This window comes from Ictalurus furcatus, chromosome 9 (genome assembly GCF_023375685.1).
Source record: "Ictalurus furcatus strain D&B chromosome 9, Billie_1.0, whole genome shotgun sequence".
Lineage (NCBI taxonomy): Eukaryota > Metazoa > Chordata > Actinopteri > Siluriformes > Ictaluridae > Ictalurus > Ictalurus furcatus.
In genome coordinates, this window is record NC_071263.1 from 5,629,968 (window position 1) to 5,650,000 (window position 20,033).

At 44.6% G+C, this 20,033-nt stretch overlaps 1 protein-coding gene across 1 annotated transcript in view; it reads right to left on the reverse strand.

Moving 5' to 3' along the window:
* esrrga (estrogen-related receptor gamma a) overlaps positions 1-20,033 on the reverse strand; it is a 72,988-nt gene that overhangs the window by 32,061 nt on the left and 20,894 nt on the right. The window contains exons 3-4 of the mRNA XM_053632094.1: positions 16,039-16,454; positions 13,723-13,839 (exon numbers count right to left, since the gene is read on the reverse strand). Coding sequence (XP_053488069.1) covers positions 13,723-13,839; positions 16,039-16,454 — 533 coding nt within the window. The remainder of the gene's footprint in view (positions 1-13,722; positions 13,840-16,038; positions 16,455-20,033) is intronic.

Sequence of the window (20,033 nt, forward strand, 5' to 3'; positions counted from 1 at the left end):
GCGACCTTTATTCGGAAATTTTGGTCTTAACAGCTCACTACGCTCTGAACGCAACCCTCTTTGTGCATCAATGAACTTTTAGTATCACTTTCTCCCTGCGTTCTTTTATAAAAGATAGCACAGTGGTCCTGATTACCTGAATCCTCCTCCACACCACACCACACCGCACCGCACCCTACACACACATCTGCACACACACCTTAATAAAGAGTCATTTGTACAAGCTCATTTATTTCCCAGAAAATGAACTCACTTTCTGTCCTGATTAATGATTTTAATCTAAATGAAGCAAATTAAAAATTGAAAATTATACTTCCAAAGCCCACAAAAAAAAAAGGAGAAGGAGGGGCCACAATGAGAAAAGCAACCGTTCCAGTTAACAAATGAGCCTTCATATATTAATAGATGACCAGGGAGGAGGATAAGGGAATGTGACCGGCGTCACGCCGCGTTCCTGCGCAGAGGCCGAGCTGCAACAATACGGCAGGACAATACAGCAAGAGCGCATGCGCGAAGAAGCATGTGAGGGCAAAAGTGCTCATTGTTGGCTTCAAATCCCCAGAGAGTTACCGAGTTATCTTCTTTCTTTAATTATTATGTCAAGGTCTGTCTGTAACCTCTACCTCTCCTTCTTTGAAAGAGGAATATGAATACCCTGTACATACATTAAAAAATTTATTAATTAAAAAAAGCACTTAAAATGAATAACAAAAAATTCTTGTCCTGATGGAGTACTGTTTCAGGTCTCATATGGTGATTGGGTACTGACTGATGTTGACAAATTTGGTGTGATACATTGGCACACACACTACAGCACCGGCTGGTCGGCTCCTCTATGTGGTGTCAATGGCAAGCTGTCAAATGCCCAAGCGACTTAATAGACAAAGTGATGAACGGCGATCATTTAGCTGCGCAGGAGCATCGCTGAGAGCCGATATCTGGAAGGGGTTTGATAGGATCACCATTGGATTTCCTCCACTTCAAACAGCCCTGGATTGTGCACACTGGACACTGAGGTATCGACTTTGAAGAGAAATTGACAGATCCGTGCTTTTGTTGCAGGGTGAAATAAACAAAGGCGATAATCAGATGAAGAGCAACACACCCACACACTGGTGGCTGGAATCGTTCAGGACTCTTTGCTGCCTGGGCAGTGGTGCGTGCACACACACACACACACACACACACACACACATTGAAAGCAGCCTTCGTCCCTGGCTCGGCTCTGCCGTTATGAGACCTTGAGGCATAGCGGGCCCTTTTTATGAAACCCCATTCTTCATTCCGGAGCCCAATCAGAACAGGCCACTGAAATTTTAAGGGCGCCGCTGAGCCGTGATGGAATGACAAGTGAATGATTGAAATGTTAGGATTCATAATTGGAAACATGGCGCTATCTTATGGGCTTCTCCTGCCCCAGTCACCCCCACCCCCCACCCCACACACACACACACACACACACACAGACACACTCGGGGTTGTGCCTGGATGTTCTCGCTGCCTGGGCTACAGCAGTGGTTTTATGGTAATTGAGGCAGTTATATGAGGCGGCCGTGGATGGCTCCTTCCTTCCTCTACGCTTTAAGCAGGTGTTATCTTTGGACCGACAGAGCCTCCCAATTGTCGACTCAATAATACAAGAGCTCTCTTATCATGGTTTGGAGGTGACTGATTGGCAGGATGATATGTTTAAACAATACAACCAAAAGTCTAAAGCCCATTGCTCCACCTGGGAGATAAGGGAGAGGAGAGAAAGAGAAAGTTAATATGTATTATTATTATTATTATTATTATTATTAGGAGTCCAAGCGCAGAACTCGGAAACATATTGTTTTCAATAGGATTCTTCTTCTTTTTCTTGAACCATAGGTCACACAGATGTGAAACTTGGTCAGTCCTCTTACTCAGAAAAAAAGAGATGAGTCCAGTCCACCTGGTGGTTGCGCTATAGTGCCATGTTTTTTTTCTATGTGTGTGTGTGTGTGTGTGTGTGTGATTGTTTTGGCCCATATCACGTGAGTAGCACAATGAACTTTCCCACCCCAGATTTCTTGCTATGCTTATTGCTCTTCTTCTTCCCCTTCTTTTTCTTCTTCTTCTTATTAGTATTTATAAATGTTATTTCCATTATATTGCTATAATTATTTTATTTCAGACCCAATATAAAGATCCATATTCATATAAGTATTGTCATAAAACCTTTTTCAGACATAAAATAATGAACCCTGTCAGTACTTTATATAATATGCAGTGCATCCGGAAAGTATTCACAGAGCTTCACTTTTTCCACATTTTGTCATGTTACAGCCTTATTCCAAAATGGATTAAATTCATTATTTTCCTCAAAATTCTACAAACAATACCACATAATGACAGTGTGAAAGAAGTTTGTTTGAAATCTTTGCAAATTTATTAAAAATAAAAAACAAAAAAAAGCACATGTACATAAGTATTCACAGCCTTTGCCATGACACTCAAAATGGAGCTCAGGTGCATCCTGTTTCCACTGATCATCCCTGAGATGTTTCTACAACTTGATTGGAGTCCACCTGTGGTAAATTCAGTTGATTGGACATGATCTAGAAAGGCACACACCTGTCTGTATAAGGTCCCACAGTTAACAATGCATGTCAGAGCACAAAGCAAGCCATGAAGTCCAAGGAATTGTCTGTAGACCTCCGAGACAGGGTTGTATCGAGGCACAGATCTGGGGAAGGGTACAGAAACATTTCTGCAGCATTGAAGGTCCCAATGAGCACAGTGGCCTCCATCATCCGTAAATGGAAGAAGTTTGGAACCACCAGGACTCTTCCTAGAGCTGGCCGCCCGGCCAAACTGAGCAATCGGGGAAGAAGGGCCTTAGTCAGGGAGGTGACCAAAAACCCGATGGTCACTCTGACAGAGCTCCTGCGTGTCTCTGTGGAGAGAGGAGAACCTTCCAGAAGAACAGCCATCTCTGCAGCACTCCACCAATCAGGCCTGTATGGTAGAGTGGCCAGACGGAAGCCACTCCTCAGTAAAAGGCACATGACAGCCCGCCTGGAGTTTGCCAAAAGGCACCTGAAGGACTCTCGGACCATGAGAAACAAAATTCTCTGGTCTGATGGCCTGAATGGCAAGCGTCATGTCTGGAGGAAACCAGGCACCACTCATCACCTGGCCAAAACCATCCCTACAGTGAAGCATGGTGGTGGCAGCATCATGCTGTGGGGATGTTTTTCAGTGGCAGGAACAGGGAGACTAGTCAGGATCGAGGGAAACATGAATGCAGCAATGTACAGAGACATCGTTGATGAAAACCTGCTCCAGAGCGCTCTGGACCTCAGACTGGGGTGAAGGTTCATCTTCCAACAGGACAACAACCCTAAGCACACAGCCAAGATAACAAAGGAGTGGCTACAGGACAACTCTGTGAATGTCCTTGAGTGGTCCAGCCAGAGCCCAGACTTGAACCTGATTGAACATTTCTGGAGAGATCTGAAAATGGCTGTGCACCGACACTCCCCATCAAACCTGATGGAGCTTGAGACGTCCTGCAAAGAAGAATGGGAGAAACTGCCCAAAAATAGGTGTGCCAAAAATAGGTGTGTCATTCTCAAAAAGACTTGAGGCTGTAATTGGTGCCAAAGGTGCTTCAACAAAGTTTGAGCAAAGGCTGTGAATACTTATGTACATGTGCTTTTTTTGTTTTTTATTTTTAATAAATTTGCAAAGATTTCAAACAAACTTCTTTCACATTGTCATTATGGGGTATTGTTTGTAGAATTTTGAGGAAAATAATGAATTTAATCCATTTTGGAATAAGGCTGTAATATAACAAAATGTGGGAAAAGTGAAGCGCTATGAATACTTTCTGGATGCACTGTGTATATATATATATATATATATATATATATATATATATATATATATATATATATATATATATATATATATATATATATAGGGTTAAAATCTGAGGCACAGCCCAAACTCCAAGAGACAGTGAGGTGTTAAAAGCAGCGTGGCCTTGGAGGGAAGTGCTTTGAGCTGTGATTGGGCCTAACGCTGGACTGGCAGAGAGCAGATCAGTAAAGTGTGTGCTGTGTGCGCCTGTGCCGTGCCTCCCCTGGCCATTTGATTACAGGGGAGATGGAGAGCATTCCCCTCCTCTAGACACACTTCCCCATCAAACAGGGACAAATGAGATGGTGCTGCCCCTGCAAAGCGAGCCTACAATCTGTCAAAGTACAATGCAATTGAGGGCTGATGCAACGTCGCTTCCCTTTCTCCTTCATCCTCTCTCCATCTTCCCTCTTTCTCTAGTGTTTTTCTGTGAATGTTTAAAGCAGCGAGTGTATGTAGTGCACAATGGCGACATGAATCTGAATTTAGATGAGGGGGCCATCATGGTCGGCATAGTCGGCCCATTAAAATAATTAACATTAGTGCTAATCAGCTAGTTTGACCCAATTTTCATAAGGCTAATGCTGTTTACAGCTACACTTTTTAATCCACCAACACCTCCACCCCTCTCTCTATATCATGCACACACAGACCATACTGACAAACGCCGGTAACATGGAGGTGCTTTTTATATGTATTTTACAATATATTATTGGGGAAGAAACGACCTTGTGGGGACAGTACCTGACCTCCATGAAGTCACACACACAAACACACTCTATCGTTTTTGACATGCCAACACTCCCCCCAACCAAGGCTTGAACGATACCAGAGAGAGGCAAATGATTATCCCCAGTGGAAGTACAATATGGCATGGGGAAGAGTGTGTGTGTGTTGGGGTGAGTGGGTGTCTCTCTTTTAGAGTTAGGGGAGGGCATTTCTTTTGAGATATCATATCTGAACTACTACAAGACCCACCTCCTTAAGGATTCCTGCTACCAAGTCCTCTTCTGTCTCATGTTCCAAACTTTTCAAGAAAGTTACCACAAGCTCTGTAAGCACCTAACAGCTCTGGGAAAAAAATATATATAAATGCTCCCCAGCCAGCAGTGGCACGGCTTTTTGTGGCAGGTAATAGTCTATCAGGAGCTGGGAGATTGGTAATGGCATGGGCCTTGGAACAGCAGGTACAGCGCTAGCAGGCAGTTGGGTGATGCTGACGCTGGCTCTCTGGCTAATGGAGGGCGATGCTATTGGAGGGTAAGTGAGAGACGGAGGAGGGAGGGATGAAGAGAATGCAATGGTGCTAGGGGGTGGGCCACTCTGGTTAATATGAAGCAGGTCGAAGGCTGATGGGGTTATGAACAGTGCACCTGCAGGCTCCTACAGACCTGGCTGTGGGAGAGAAGCAGGTAATTACTGTCGTTCTGCGCCCTGTGTGTTTGCTCAACCTTTTATACCTTTTGTACTACTACATCGGTTCCTGCCTGATTACAATTACACTTTATTTATGACTCAGTCGTCATTGCTAGCCCTGTTTAGGTTCCTGGGCTTAAAGGGATATTTCCTCTGATGATAATAATGAATAAGATGTATAGTATAATGTATAATAATGTAAGAGTCACTTCTGAAATTCTTTCTTTGAAAAAAAAACACCTGTCAGTCAGCCTCTGGACTGTAGGTGCCTTTGTGCTTGATGACAGGTGTACATCAGGCTACGGTACCACTCTGAGTGTGTATGGGGTGTGTTTAAGTGTGTGATATGGGTCATGGTTCAGTTACACTTAGGAGTTTCATGTTCTGTATAAAATTGCCCGTCTGCTTTACCAAGAAAAAAAAAAAATCATATAAATAATCATATTTCTATAAAACCAGGATTTATCTGTTTACAGTAAAAGTGGAACATGAGAAAATAGATATCCTGTGTCGGAAGCGGAATTATCAGTGGACCTATAGCTGATTGATGAATGCCCTGTAACCAATTTAACACGTCGTTACGATACTATTTTTGGATGAGAAATTAGCAGGTGCCCAATGATGTGCCTTATGGAGAAGTAACTCTGAATAGAAATGCATTTATAATGCTTTGTTTAATGCCCATGACCTATTTAACTACAAATTACACAACTCCTGGTAGTGTTTGGTTTGCATGCTTGTGAGGAGCTTATAAAGGTTTATTAATATTGTAGCTGATAATGCTAATAATGCTAATAATGTGTCAGTGTTCTATGATGATGATTTGAAATATTTTGTTCTAAGCACTTATGATTAAGATCTAATAATAGGTTCTGTATATGTGTTGTCTTAACTGCAGGAATGCTGTGCCTCTGTGTTGCCTGTTTGCCAGCCAGCCCCTGCCATTCCCAGATTGCTATTATCTAGCCTCTCAAAACCAGCAGGTCCACACTGAGCCAAATTTAGCCTGCACAGCCCTCCACCCCCCAGGGCCTCTGCTAGAGCAGCTTGCCACTCCAACTTCCTCCTATGCCTTTCACATCTGCCATCTTTTCCTCAGTCACTCAGGTCCACACAAAGATTGATGAGGTGTGTGATGATATCATGTGCATAAAGAGATTGTGTGTGTGTGTGTGTGTGTGTGCGCGCACGAGTTTATTTGTGTGTATATCGACTGCGTGGTGCTTCGCGAGAAGATAAGTTGAACAGAAGGCAAGCACTTTTTGGGCTGCGCCACACAGCAGAAGGCTGCAATCAGGTCATGTAGTGGTCGTCAGTGATGATCTGGACGCAGAGGAATAGGGACAAGGCTTCGGGCGCCAGCTGTTTACACGGGCTGCCCACTGCCAAAAGCACCACCGCGCCCCCCTTGCAACCAAATCAGACCATCCAGCTGGAAAAGTGCAGTCTGTGGGACCCAGCGTGGGCCCCCACTATGCAAAGAGTCGGCGTCTGTAGGCAGCAGTGCAGAACCGGACATGCAGGAGAGCCTTGTCTGGTTGGTACCTTCACGCCCAAGTGGAGCCCAGTAAGAAAATTGCTCACAAATTACCAAAACAAAGCAGAAGAAGGTGACTAGCATAGGCAAATCCAGGCAGGGTGAACCTGGATTGTGCAAAGTATCTGGTAGGACACAGGTCACGTCTTGTTTGCTGACGTTGCGGATGTACCGTTGCATTGTAATGACGGACAGGCGGCCAGGCTACTGCACCTGTGCAACAGTGGATATCTGTACAGGAGCTAAAGATGAGCAGGTGCTAAACAATGTCATTGCGTAAGCCTCACCATCTTCAGGGAGGAGAGAGACAGTGAGTATACACAGAAATGCTGAGGATCTAGTTGGAAGCCATTCAAGATCTCCCAAGCATACAGGAGCTTAGGGCTTCTAGGAGGTTTGACAATGCATACACCACACTACATGCATTTATTGTGGTCTGCTGAGACCACTGGCAGGAAGATATCTCCTGGATATGTCTATGACACTATGGCGCACTATCAATTTGCCAAACTGTCAAGAAAAATGGTATTTGGGAAATGATGTCTTTCCATTAGATGTTCATGCTTTAGGAGGACAATGGCATTTGACTGAAATAAAACCACTTTGAACATGAGGTCAATTACAAGACTGTTGATTCTTACACTCTGGGTCTGGTGGTAATGAGGGGAAAGACCTCTTGCTGTCGCTTTGCCTGTTTTTTTGAAGATCATGATCAAGAAAAGCACTAAGTGCATAACAGGAAAGTCAGTGGAGCAAAATTGACCAGGCTCTGGAAGGGAAGGATGGCATACGCTGTCCTCCCTGTTGACACTAGCGAACTGTGTAAGACACTCAGAGGAAAGTGCTCTCTACCCTCTTCCACATACCTATGGGGAGAAAATGTATATGGAAGACGGCAGACAGTGGAAGAGGACAGTGGAAGTGGGCTTTTCTAGTGTATGCGGAAAATGGAAGTGCTCTGAGTCTGTTACGCAACAGTTCAGAAAAGATGCAGTTGGCTGGCTTCAATTGTCTCGGAGGAAGCCTGTTTTTGCCTTCACCATCCTCTGCTGGTAACTGTCCTATCATAGCAAAGAACTGGCTGATGGGTGGGAATTGGCAGCACAAAATGATAAACCAATGAGATCGGGAGGAAGAGGGGTTGAAAGGAGAGAGAGGGGGAGGAGATCTGCTGAACCAAAATGCAGAAGGTTGACCTTTCTTTTAAAAAAAAACAAAAAAAACCCTCTCAGCAATTAAGTAATAGTGTCTTAATTATGTGTGCGGTTTTATACAGTGCCAGAGGGGATATTTAAAATGGCAAAAAGACATCTGCATGAGGCATATTTTCATACGCTCTCGAGTTTCACCAAATTCTTAGTTTCAGATGGAGGATCAGGCTAAAGCGTACTGTATACGTAGTGGATAATGTAGTGTATGTGCTGGGATGTACTGTGTGTTTGTGGCATTCTATGTCGCTATTAGTCTATATAATCATTTAGTTGCATTTGTAGACTCCATTCACATGATCTCAAGCAAAGAGTTAGCACTATTTTGGGAGTATAACAAGAAGATATCAATTTGAATTGCTATGAAATGTGGAATATAAAGGATAACAAAGTGTATGAAAAACACAACTAAATAAAAACGAAAGATAGAAATGTAGCCAGAAGAGCTGGAACACAGGAATAAAAGTAGGACAAACTAGAGCAAGAAAGGGAGCGTGTGAGAGACAGAGAGTGAGAAAAAGAGATAGAATGACTGCATAATGATATCACTCCCCAGAGAGCCCTCTTTAAGACAGACGCTCTCTATTTTGGGGAAGCAGAGGTGGGGAAGTGTGCTGGGTGGATAGTGGTCTCACACGGGTCCTCTCTTCAGGCTCTAAATGAATTGAATAGCGGCATTGCATAATCTAGCAAGCTTTGCTGCTGACAGCACAATGATTTATGCCCTCCGTCAGAGGGAGAGAAGAGCACAAGAGCGGGAGACAGCTAGTGGTGGAAGGGACAGTGTGTATGAGCATGAGAAACGGATAGAGAGCAAGAAGAGGCAGGAAGAGATTAGATGCAGGGATGGTGTGGGAACCCGGAACGGGAGAAGAAGAGGGTGGAGGTGAGACAGATGCACTCTGTGGGACTCCTGATGAGACAGGCCTGTGTCTCTGTCCTTCTTACTCCCCTCCCTCACACAAAATTCTCCCTCCAAGAGACACCTGGGATGACTTAAGTGTGACAGCTCTAAGTCATCACCATTAGAGCTAAACGCTTTGTACCACAGAGAGATGTAGAGTAATAAAAGTTTGAGGGGAAAGAATCTAAACACAATCTTAGTCCTGACCCATTTGACTGAGCTTATAGTCTTATTTTCTGTCACATCTTGTCCCAACCTGTTGACAGTGCCAAGTCAAGCAAGTTCAAGTAATGGAACAGAAAACTAATAAACCAATATGATGGAACCTTTAAAGGTGTTTCCCTATCAGAGGGGTAGAACTACTATAGGACATGAAAAAACCCTTATCTATCCAAAGAACCCATGAGGATCTCTTCTTTCTAAGACTGAATCTTCATCCATGATGTTACATTGCTACACAAATGGAGATACAGTATTTGGCCAAAAGTATGTGACATCTGGCAATCATGCTCAAATGTTGATGCCCAAATGACAATGTTCCTGTGAACAAAGCAAAGAACCCTGTCTTCAACCTCACTGAACACCTCTGGGATGAATTGGAACTCATGTCTACTCACCCAACATCAGTATATATCCTCACTAATGCGCTTGTGGCTGAATGGGCAAATCCCCACAGCCACACTCCAAAATCTACTGGAAAGTCTTCCCTGAAGAGTGGAGGTTATTATAACAGCAAAGTGGGACCACATCTGGAATGGGATGGTTAACAAGCACATACTGTATGGATGTGATTGGTCTGGTGTAAACAAACATTTGGCCATATAGTGTATATTCATTCACTGATCTTCACTTAATGCTTCACCCTGATCAGGGTCACAGTGGATTCAAAACCAATCCTGGTAACACTGGGTGCAAGGTGGGAATGGGACCCCAAATGGGACACCAGTCCGTCACAGGGCAACATTCACACACCTATTCACACCTAAGGACAATTTAGCGTAGACAATCTGCCTACCTAAATGGTCTGCACGTATATAGCGCTTTTATCCAAAGTGCTTTACACTGTCTCATTCACCCATTCACACACACTCATACACCAATGGTAGCAGAGCTGCCATTCAAGGTACTAACTTGCCAACGGGAGCAACTTGGAGTTCAGTGTCTTGTCCAAGGACACTTGGGCAGGTGTAGTCATGTGAGTCTGGAATCGAACCGCCAACCCTACGATTAGTGGACAACCGGCTCTACCACCTGAGCAACAGTTGCCCATGTTTTTGGACAGTGGGACGAAAACAGCGAACTATCCCAGAACCCTGTGCTACGATGCCCCATCTGTGCCGTCACCACTATTGACTTCAAAAATTCCTCACATATTTCTAAAACCCAAATTGAAGAAACCACACTGTGTGCTGTACAATAGGCAATAAAGTCACGGATAAACAACAGAAGAGAATCTGCACATCTAAACATTATATGTGTCAACATCTCGCAGATCTTTGATCATGATCATAACAATAAGCGTGTTGCCTGATGGCTAGCTTGCCAAAAATGTCACTCAAAGATACTGTCTTTTGAAAAGGAATGAAGTGTATGTGATAATGCATCTCTCTCATTCATGCACAGCCACAGGCTCTGTTTATATTTTCGCATGAACGTGTGTGAAGTGAGAGAAGCGATAGCCTCATTCATATATAAAGCCAGGTCTGGCTGCTTTGCTTCCTCGGCAGTCCTCCTCCCCAGAGAGAAGGTCTAGCTGAGAGAACTGGTGCTGTCAGACTCCCAAACTGAGGCGTTCATTAGGACAGCAACTTGCTATAACACGGTCAAATAATTGGATGAGTCTCTAATTGCCTTCTGCAGGAATTAGATGTTACATATTCGGACCGTGCATCCCATCACTGCCAGGCTGAGACTCGTTCTCTCTTTCTATCCCTGCTGGGAATGGAAAGGTAGGTTTGCATACAACAGAGAGAGAGAGAGAGAGAGAGAGAGAGAGAGAGAGAAAGAGAGAGAGAGAGAGACGAGGGAGGTAATGTCGGTTCTATATCATGAGGAATGTAGTGTTTTCCCAAAGGGGAAGTGATAAATGAACGTAAGTTAGAAGCTTTTGAGAAATACCCAGGAATATACAGGCAAGTGTGCGGTAGTAATGGTGGTGGTAGCATGTATGCAGAAGATGCGTTTAAGTAGTGTAGTGCAGTGGCAGTTGCAGGTGAGGAGCATTATTCAGAAAGAGAGCGAGAGAAAAGGGATACATTAAGCTTTCTTTGGTGGAACACATCCGTCTATGGGCATGGACATGAAGGATGCATCATAAACGTCGCCTTTCCTGCACACCTATTCTAGAGGGAGAAGCAGACGCTCAGCTGTACACCCCTGGGGAGTGCACCACGCTTGTGTGCAGTCATAAATGAAGCTTTTTGCTCTCGTTGTATGTGTGTTAGTCTTTTGTCAACGCTGCTGCCTGCGTTTCTGTTTGGAACAGTAAGATATTTTGAGCTTGTCGGCTACACCTCTCTAAGTGTTTGCTGTTCTGCAATACAGCTGTCCACCGTGGCTTGCTCTTTAGCATCATGGTTTAGCATTAGCATACAGCAGGAAAACGACAGTTCTTCCCGAGGCTCTCGGGCATGTTTCGGCCTCTCGACGTGCCCGTGGATGTAATTTTACAGCTGGGTGGCTGGAGGTAGCTGCACAGCAGGTGGCTAGCCCCCCAGGGTCAGACTGTGAGGTAGTCAGGCAGCAATTTCCTTGGAGCTAGAAAGTATGTCTGTGTATGTGTGTAGATGTGTAAGTGCTTGTGAGAGGTCTGTAACTTGCCGCCAGCGTGTGGACGCTGAAGCGAGTTTCGAGCCGTCTCTCTGCGCATATGTATGATCGTGTTTCGTTTCATTTGCTAGCTCAGGCTGGGTGATCGGCACAGGATTTACTCCGGTAAGAGTAGGGATTTCATCACAACCATGTGAGGGATCCTTTTTGATCTGGATTAGTGATCCTTCCCCGACCCCTACATCTTTCCCTTGGGGTGACAGGGCTAATTTCAGACTCATCTTCCCCTACGGCAGATATTCCTTCCTCACTACAGCCCCTGACACATCGACTCACCACAGGTAGCCACCCATAATTAGCGACTTCTGACAAACCTCCACCCGCCTGAGATGAGAGCACTGAGCTATGTGCTAAGCTACCCTCAAAGTGAACATGGCATGGTTTACGCTAATGGCCAAACGTGAGAAGAGAACACAAATATTACAGAAATCCAGGCTTTTCGGGATAAAGCGTATACAAATGATTCGCATGAACAGCTGTGAATTCGAATTGGGCATTTGTTTAGCTTTCTTGTGAACATTTTTTTTTTCTTCTAAACTGATGAATCAATTTCACCAAATGACCCTTCTTCATATGTAAGGAGAGACCTCAGTATTAAATTCAAGCACTTTACAACAAATGGCCGTGCCATAGCGTGCCATTTTGATATATGTGTGTATAGGTGGCTAGGAGCGAGAACAAAAGGCTGCTATTTGTCTGTGTGCTCATGGGGGTAGGTGCCATATCAAACATGCAGCTACATCCTTCAGAGCCTTCTGAAAACGGGCCCCTACGTATCAATTACCTACCTGTCACCAGCACCAGTCGCATAGGCAAATCGGCCTGCGCGGGGCAACAGTAGTGCTGAATGAGATTTGTTTAGGGTGCGCATGTGTGTATGGATGTGAAAGAGAAACATTTCACACATATAACATTGACAAAGGAGCATGCTTTTCCCAACCACCATTCAAATCATGTGTACAGAGACAAATGTGTGGAGGAATGCACACATGTGCACACAGATGCCCACATCCTCCAGAATGTACCTGTGGGGTGTGTGTGCCTGCTGTTAGTCTCCAACTGGGTTGTTTTGGTATAATGCGAGCTGACCGCTACGGTCTATGTGAGGCAAGCTTGCTGCAGGCCTGTATGTGTGTCTGTGTCTCTTTGCATAAGTTGCAGTCCACCTAATCATGACTTAAACAGAGTGGATGTTTGCATACACACACACACACACACTCTTTCGCATGCCTGTGGCCCCACAATGAGACTATCAGGCCTGTCAGCACCTTCACACACCTGAAGAGGTCCTGTGTTGTGAGTGACAGAAGCATAGCCTCACACTCACAGTTTTTCTCATCTCCCCTCAGCCCACATATGATTGCAGTCCTTTAGGAGCACATGGTACAAGAGAGAGACGACAGAGCAAAAAAAAAGCCTTGTGCAGCAATGGAGTGCAATATCTGTGCTTTTCTTTTTACACTGATATATGGAGTGTGCAGCGCAAGGTATCAGCAGAGAGTTTTTTAGCACATAGGTGATAGACCTCCCAATGTCAGAGTGTGTGTTTTCGGAGAAAGCCCCAGCCGCTGTTTCCACAGGAGAGCAGCCAGCTCCAAATAACTGCTTGTCTGCTCAGTAGACCTCTAAAGAATATGCCTCGGAGGCCGGCTCTCTAAATAAGAAGCATGCTTGTTAGTGGGCCGAAGGGGGGCCAAGGCCAACACCGCCGTCTGGCTGACAAGGTGGGCCTGGAGGGCATGATGCTGCGAGGTGCTTCACTTTCAACCTTGACTCTTAGACCTGTTCCACTTTCTTTCTCGTTTACAAGAACAGTTTTCCTTCCTCTGAGCTCTAAAGGAAAACAGCAATATAATAGTGGTTTTCCCTTCCACTGTTTCATTTTGGTTTTTTTATTTACCCATTCTTCCTGTTTTTGTTTTTCTCTTCTCTTTTTTTCTTACCTTCCCGCATCATTCCGACGGTGAGACACTTCATAAAGCGGCAAGCTTGGCAGGACTTCCGTCTGCGCTTGGTGATCTCGCATTCGTTGGTGGCGGGACAGCTGTACTCAATATTGCCTAGCAGAATTAAAGAAAGAAAAGAGAACAAAGAAGAGAGTATGAGATGAATGAAAATCTTGCTGTTGAACACTGTTACAGGAACAGCTAGCATCCATCATCCAGCTCATCTAGCTAATCCAGGTCTGATAAGGATCCTGATGTAAATCGGTTCTGATATCGTAACATTTCTTAACATTATTAGTCGTGCTACACAAAAACCGTTCGAAATCCCTCATTAAAGAGTGTGTGATAGGGAACGATAGAGAGGATTAGATTCTGAGAGAAGCTTCATTGGCAGAAAATTCATCTTCATCAATTTGCAATGTTTAATGTACATCTGGCAAAACCAACCTTACTCAAGCATCGAGTGTTTTTACGAAATAATAAGAAATAGGAATTAATTGCAAATCATTGAGAATAACAATAATAATAAGCCTGATGCACCAGCAACAAAGTAAAGAAAAGTGTGTTCAATCAATAAGTGAATATTTCTGAGCCAATGTGATTTTATGTTAAAAGCCATTTTAACATCTAGAAAAAAAAAATTCCTGAAAGGTATTGCCTGCGATATATTACAGCATATACTGTATGAATATTACATTATCACTGTCACTGTCTCCAACACACACACACACACACACACACACACACACACACACACACACACACGTAATTAACATGTGTCCCGCCTGGGACCTTCTCACTGATGAAATATTTCAGAGTTAATCAGACTTTGTAAACACTGATTTGTATTGACTTCTCTTCTGTGAACTGATGTTTCCTCATTAAAAAGCACATTAGCGGCCAGGAGGACTGAACACTCAAGACTGCTAATTCAACAGGAAACAGTATTTAAAGTATGCATGTCCATTAGACTAAAGCCCAATTCTCATTAATCAGGTAATCACCAGGTCCCATTAGGATCTTCAGATCTGGCCCACCATGTGTACACGAGGCTGCATATGTGTGTGGGAAGTGTGTGTGTGTGTATGTGAGGGATGAGAGGTGCATGTTTACATTTCGGGGACTCATGTGGACCAAATAATGTAAGACTGTGTTTGTGTGTGTGTGTGTGTGTTTTCCAGAGAGCCATGAGCCACTGAAACACCCCAACATGATTTGCTAGTGGCAGTCGATTAGCACAATGTCCGCTGTCGATCACTCAAGCTGGGTAGAGAGGTTTCAGCTGTGTTACCATACTGCTGTCCTGGGTACTCTGCTTGTCTTCATAGCACACACCACATTCCCATCACTCATCAATCTAAGACAAAAACCGCCAATCGAGTTAATCACTGTCTAAACCGTGGCCCTAGAGTGACCATATGCCATCGTCTCTCCCATGGCTGTATAAGAAGATAGAACTGAGAAAAGTCTTCCCGTGCAGGAAGGCCAATGTTTGTCACATTCTCTCTCTCTCTCTCTCTCTCTCTCTCTCTCTCTCAGACTTGAGTGGCTCAATTGGGAAGTGATAGATACAGGTTGTCAGATGGCATTGGAGAGGTGCCACCTTTACACCAGCTGCCAGAGGCTCTGAGTGGCCACAGTGGCCCTGCCATCACTCCATCCCCACCCATCAACCTCCAACCTAGTCCCAGCTCCTCAAGCTCTTTTGCTCTCCACCCCCCCCACTTCACCTCAACCCCCTCTCCAAAACCAGCCAGCCTGGAAGTCAATAAACACCCAGCTGGATGAAGTGGGTCTGGAAATTACTGAGAGTTTCATTGGCTAATGGGATGAAACATACCAATATGTCAAATTCCCAGCATCAGAGGGTCTGGCTCGTAGTCGGGCCAAGCAAAATATCTGACCCACTTGTTCACAAATGTACGTTTTCGACTGGACTGATTGCTCTATGCTTGTGGTGCTTACATACATGAAATGCACTCGATTAAGCCAGATCTACTCATGTTATATATTACAAATTAAAGGGATGGGTTTTTTTATGCTGTGTGATGAAATATTTCACATTTAAGTACGGGTTTACTGGAGTGAAGCTGAGCTCTACTTGTAATACCACACTGTACCATGAAAACTTCTCACCTTACCTCACCTCACCTCACCTAATGTAATTAATGTAGCTAAATCAATGTGATGACTCTAGTTTCCTATTCCCAGTTCCCTTAAGCAACCTTGTCCCAAAATTCATTTAGGTCAAGACCAACTTTCACACACACAAAAAAAAACCCCGACAAAGGCAGAGGGAGGTTGTAAACCAACCTTGAATGGTTCTTTTGAAGAAGGCCTTGCAGGCTTCACATGAGGCCACACCATAGTGGTAACCTGACGCAATGTCACCGCAGACCAGGCACAGGCGCTTGGGCATGGAGTTGAGCATGTATTCACACTTGATCTGTGAATCCTCGCCGATGGTGCTGGAGCAGTCTTCGTAACGCTTTGCGCCGGTGCCGTTGGGGCCCAGCGTGCCTCCTGGACCATACAGCGTGGGCGAGTCCAAGCCGTTCTGGTGGCCGTTCATTGCTGAACTGTAGCTGCCACTGGCGTCTGATGAGCCGCCGGGGCTGTGGTGGTTGACACTGTCAGTCAGCGAGGCTGGGCTAGAGGGTTCCGTCTTGATGTATGAGGGACAGTTGGACTCAATGTGGCGGTCCTTGCTGGACATTCTGCAAAGCAGCCTGTTTAAGACACAAAACAAAGCAAAACAAATGTATAAGACGAAACAAAGCCCATCCATCCATCCATCCATCCATCCATCCATCCATTTATCATACGGCTTATCCTACACAGGGCTACAGTGGAGCCTGGAGCCTATCCCAGGGTACACAGGGTGGGGGACACTCTGAATGGGGTGAGCACCCATCGCAGGGCACAATTACACACACATTCACACACTTCAGACAATTTAGAGATGCAAATCAGCCTACAACACATGTCTTTGGACTGGGGGAGGAAACCGGAGTACCCAGAAGAACCCCCCGAAGCATGTGGAGAGCATGCAAGTGGTGAGATTTGAACCCCCAACCCTGGTGTTGCGAGGAAGTGACAGTGAGGAAATTTTCCCAACGGTAATACCAGTATCACCACGATCACCTCTTTCCCCCCTCGCTTTTATATCGCTTATGAATGCCCGTGCAGCCATGCACATTTCACCTTCGCTTTCAAATTAGTGTCAATTCAGGGGCGGCAATTCTTTAAATGGTGCACGTTCCCTATTAACATTGGGCTTAAATCCAAAATATTGCCAAATAGGTGCTTTTACATGTTGCTTTGAAACGAACTTTTCCGCCATCATCTTGTCAGTCAGCTCGCTTCACTCTCGTCGTGCTAAATGAAATCTGACTCCTGCTGACTCCTTCGGCTCATGCTGAATTGAGCAGACACGCTCAGTTTTAAATGGTAGTGTCCCTTCTCTAACTTAACTAAATGATTTTTATTATAATGATTTTTTAAATAATTCTAAAAAAGCAATATGACAGTGGGTGCGGTGCCGCGGTCGGCAAGTGATGTTATCGGTGTGCAGCTGAACACCGTGTAACACCGGGAACACAGACTATCGCAGCAAGCCTACCAACCATAAAACAAAGCCTTCGAAAGGAAATAAAACATTTCTATCATGTCTTCCGAATAAGCGACGAGGCGCAGAATATAGTCAGAGAAAAAAAACGGAAGAAATAAACAAAGGGAGGAAAAAGCTCAAGGGTCTGAAACAGGTCGTTCTAGCATAGTTCTTCTGTCTCTTCAGCAAACTGAAGCTACTGAGAGATCTCTGTGACTGTGTTTTTACAAAACAAACCTTATTCTTTCCTCCCAGTGTTAATGACCTCTCTATGAGGAAGCATAATAAGAGAGAGGAGAAAGTCCCATGGACCTCGCTAAAGCTTCAAGCTGAGTTTATCTACATGGCAACATTAACACACACACACACACACACACACACACAAACACACAGAATCACACAATGCTAACAAGCCACAACTTTAACTATAAATACTAAAGAACTGGATGGTTCTGAAGTTATTACAGGTATTTCTCATGTTCTAATTTTAGAAGATAAAATATGATGGAAAAATTTCTATAAACTAACAAAACCTAAAAAGGAATTGGATTTTTAATCATTAATTCTTCACTTTCCATATTGTAACAGTTTATAAATGTTTCATATATACTACATTTCATATGACAGTTGCATGCCAATCCTGTCAAACCCCTGCTTTATAAATCGAAAGACTGCAATAATGTATTAAAGCACAATGACGCCATATATTATGGCTCGACACGCATAAATAACACCAGTTCTGCACACAATAAAGTGATAAAAATGAAAGGATCCTGCTATTAAATAAAGAGGCTAGACTTGATCAAAATGCAGCATGACAGATTATCCGGCTCTGCAGAAAGAAAGAAAGGAAGAAAAAAAAGAAAAGCGTGCAGCAATGTAGAGATGGAGAGCGACACTGCCTGGAGCCGGCCTCCATCACTCATCCCGCAGTCAATATCAACTTGTTCTACATGAATGTGATCAGAGTGGAGGGCAACTGCAGCTTCATCATCCTCACTAACGGCAAGTCTCACACACACACACGCACACACACACACACACACTAACAGAGACTGATGAACAAATACACAATGAGCGGTGAGTGGCACACCTGTTCTCTCTCTCTCTCTCTCTCTCTCCCTCATGCACACACACACACACACACACACACACACACATACACACATAAAAGAAAAGACCCTTGAAAGCCAACAAAAGAGAAAGCCCCTCCATATTACCACCGCTCAATACTGCCAAAGCCATTTAGCTCAGCTTCCGTCTGTCTCCCTCCCCCTCACCCACAGACACATCCAGTCCTGGGAGACGGCTTTCTTAATGAATGCTGTAATTAATAGATATATCTCTTCTGTCTTAAAGGAGGCTGTAAGACTTGGAAAAGTGGATTAGCAATCCCCATCTGACAACTAGCCAAAGTGCACACACACACACACACACACACACACACACACACACACACACACACAGACAGTACAGCTGACTAGGGAGCAGGAAAACTCAGATGGACAATTTAACAGTGGTTCAAGATTAACCACAAACTACATTAACAAGGAATGGTGACACACACACACACACACACACACACACATATACGATGTCACACCCAACACACATCTACAAACACAACCGTCCCTCTATTTTCATCGTGTTAAAGGGCTTTATCCAGACAGACACAACAGCAACAAGACGAAGGTGTTATGCAGAGGGGAAAAAAAGGGAGAGTTTACGTGGACAAGGCGGAGGAGAGAGTTTTAACACAGGAGACAAAGGAGGACAAATAAACCAGGCGGGCTTGCAGGACCACACAAAGGTCTTTTTAATTAAGGAAGCCCACTTCTAAACGAGGGTTTTAAAAAGCCAGTCGGCTTGTAAAAGATGGATTCTTCTCAGGTCTATAAAGTCGCAGGAAAGTGAGAGACTGATAGGCGAAAAGAGTGAGAGTGAAGCAGAGAGAGAGAGAGAAAGAGAGAGAGAGAGGGGGAAGAGAAAATGAGAGACTGATAGGCGAAAAGAGTGAGAGTGAAGCAGAGAGAGAGAGGTGGGGGGGAGAGGGAAAGAGAAAGTGAGAGACTGATAGGTGAAAAGAGTGAGAGTGAAGCAGAGAGAGAGAGGTGGGGGGGAGAGGGAAAGAGAAAGTGAGAGACTGATAGGTGAAAAGAGTGAGAGTGAAGCAGAGAGAGAGAGAGGGGGGGGAAGAGAAAGTGAGAGACTGATAGGCGAAAAGAGTGAGAGTGAAGCAGAGAGAGAGAGAGGGGGAAAGAGAAAGTGAGAGACTGATAGGCGAAAAGAGTGAGAGTGAAGCAGAGAGAGGGGGGGGGAAGAGAAAGTGAGAGACTGATAGGCGAAAAGAGTGAGAGTGAAGCAGAGAGAGAGAGAGAGGGGAAAGAGAAAGTGAGAGACTGATAGGCGAAAAGAGTGAGAGTGAAGCAGAGAGAGAGAGAGAGAGAGAGGGGAAAGAGAAAGTGAGAGACTGATAGGCGAAAAGAGTGAGGGTGAAGCAGAGAGAGAGAGAGAGAGAGAGGGGAAAGAGAAAGTGAGAGACTGATAGGCGAAAAGAGTGAGAGTGAAGCAGAGAGAGGGGGGGGAAGAGAAAGTGAGAGACTGATAGGCGAAAAGAGTGAGAGTGAAGCAGAGAGAGAGAGAGAGGGGAAAGAGAAAGTGAGAGACTGATAGGCGAAAAGAGTGAGAGTGAAGCAGA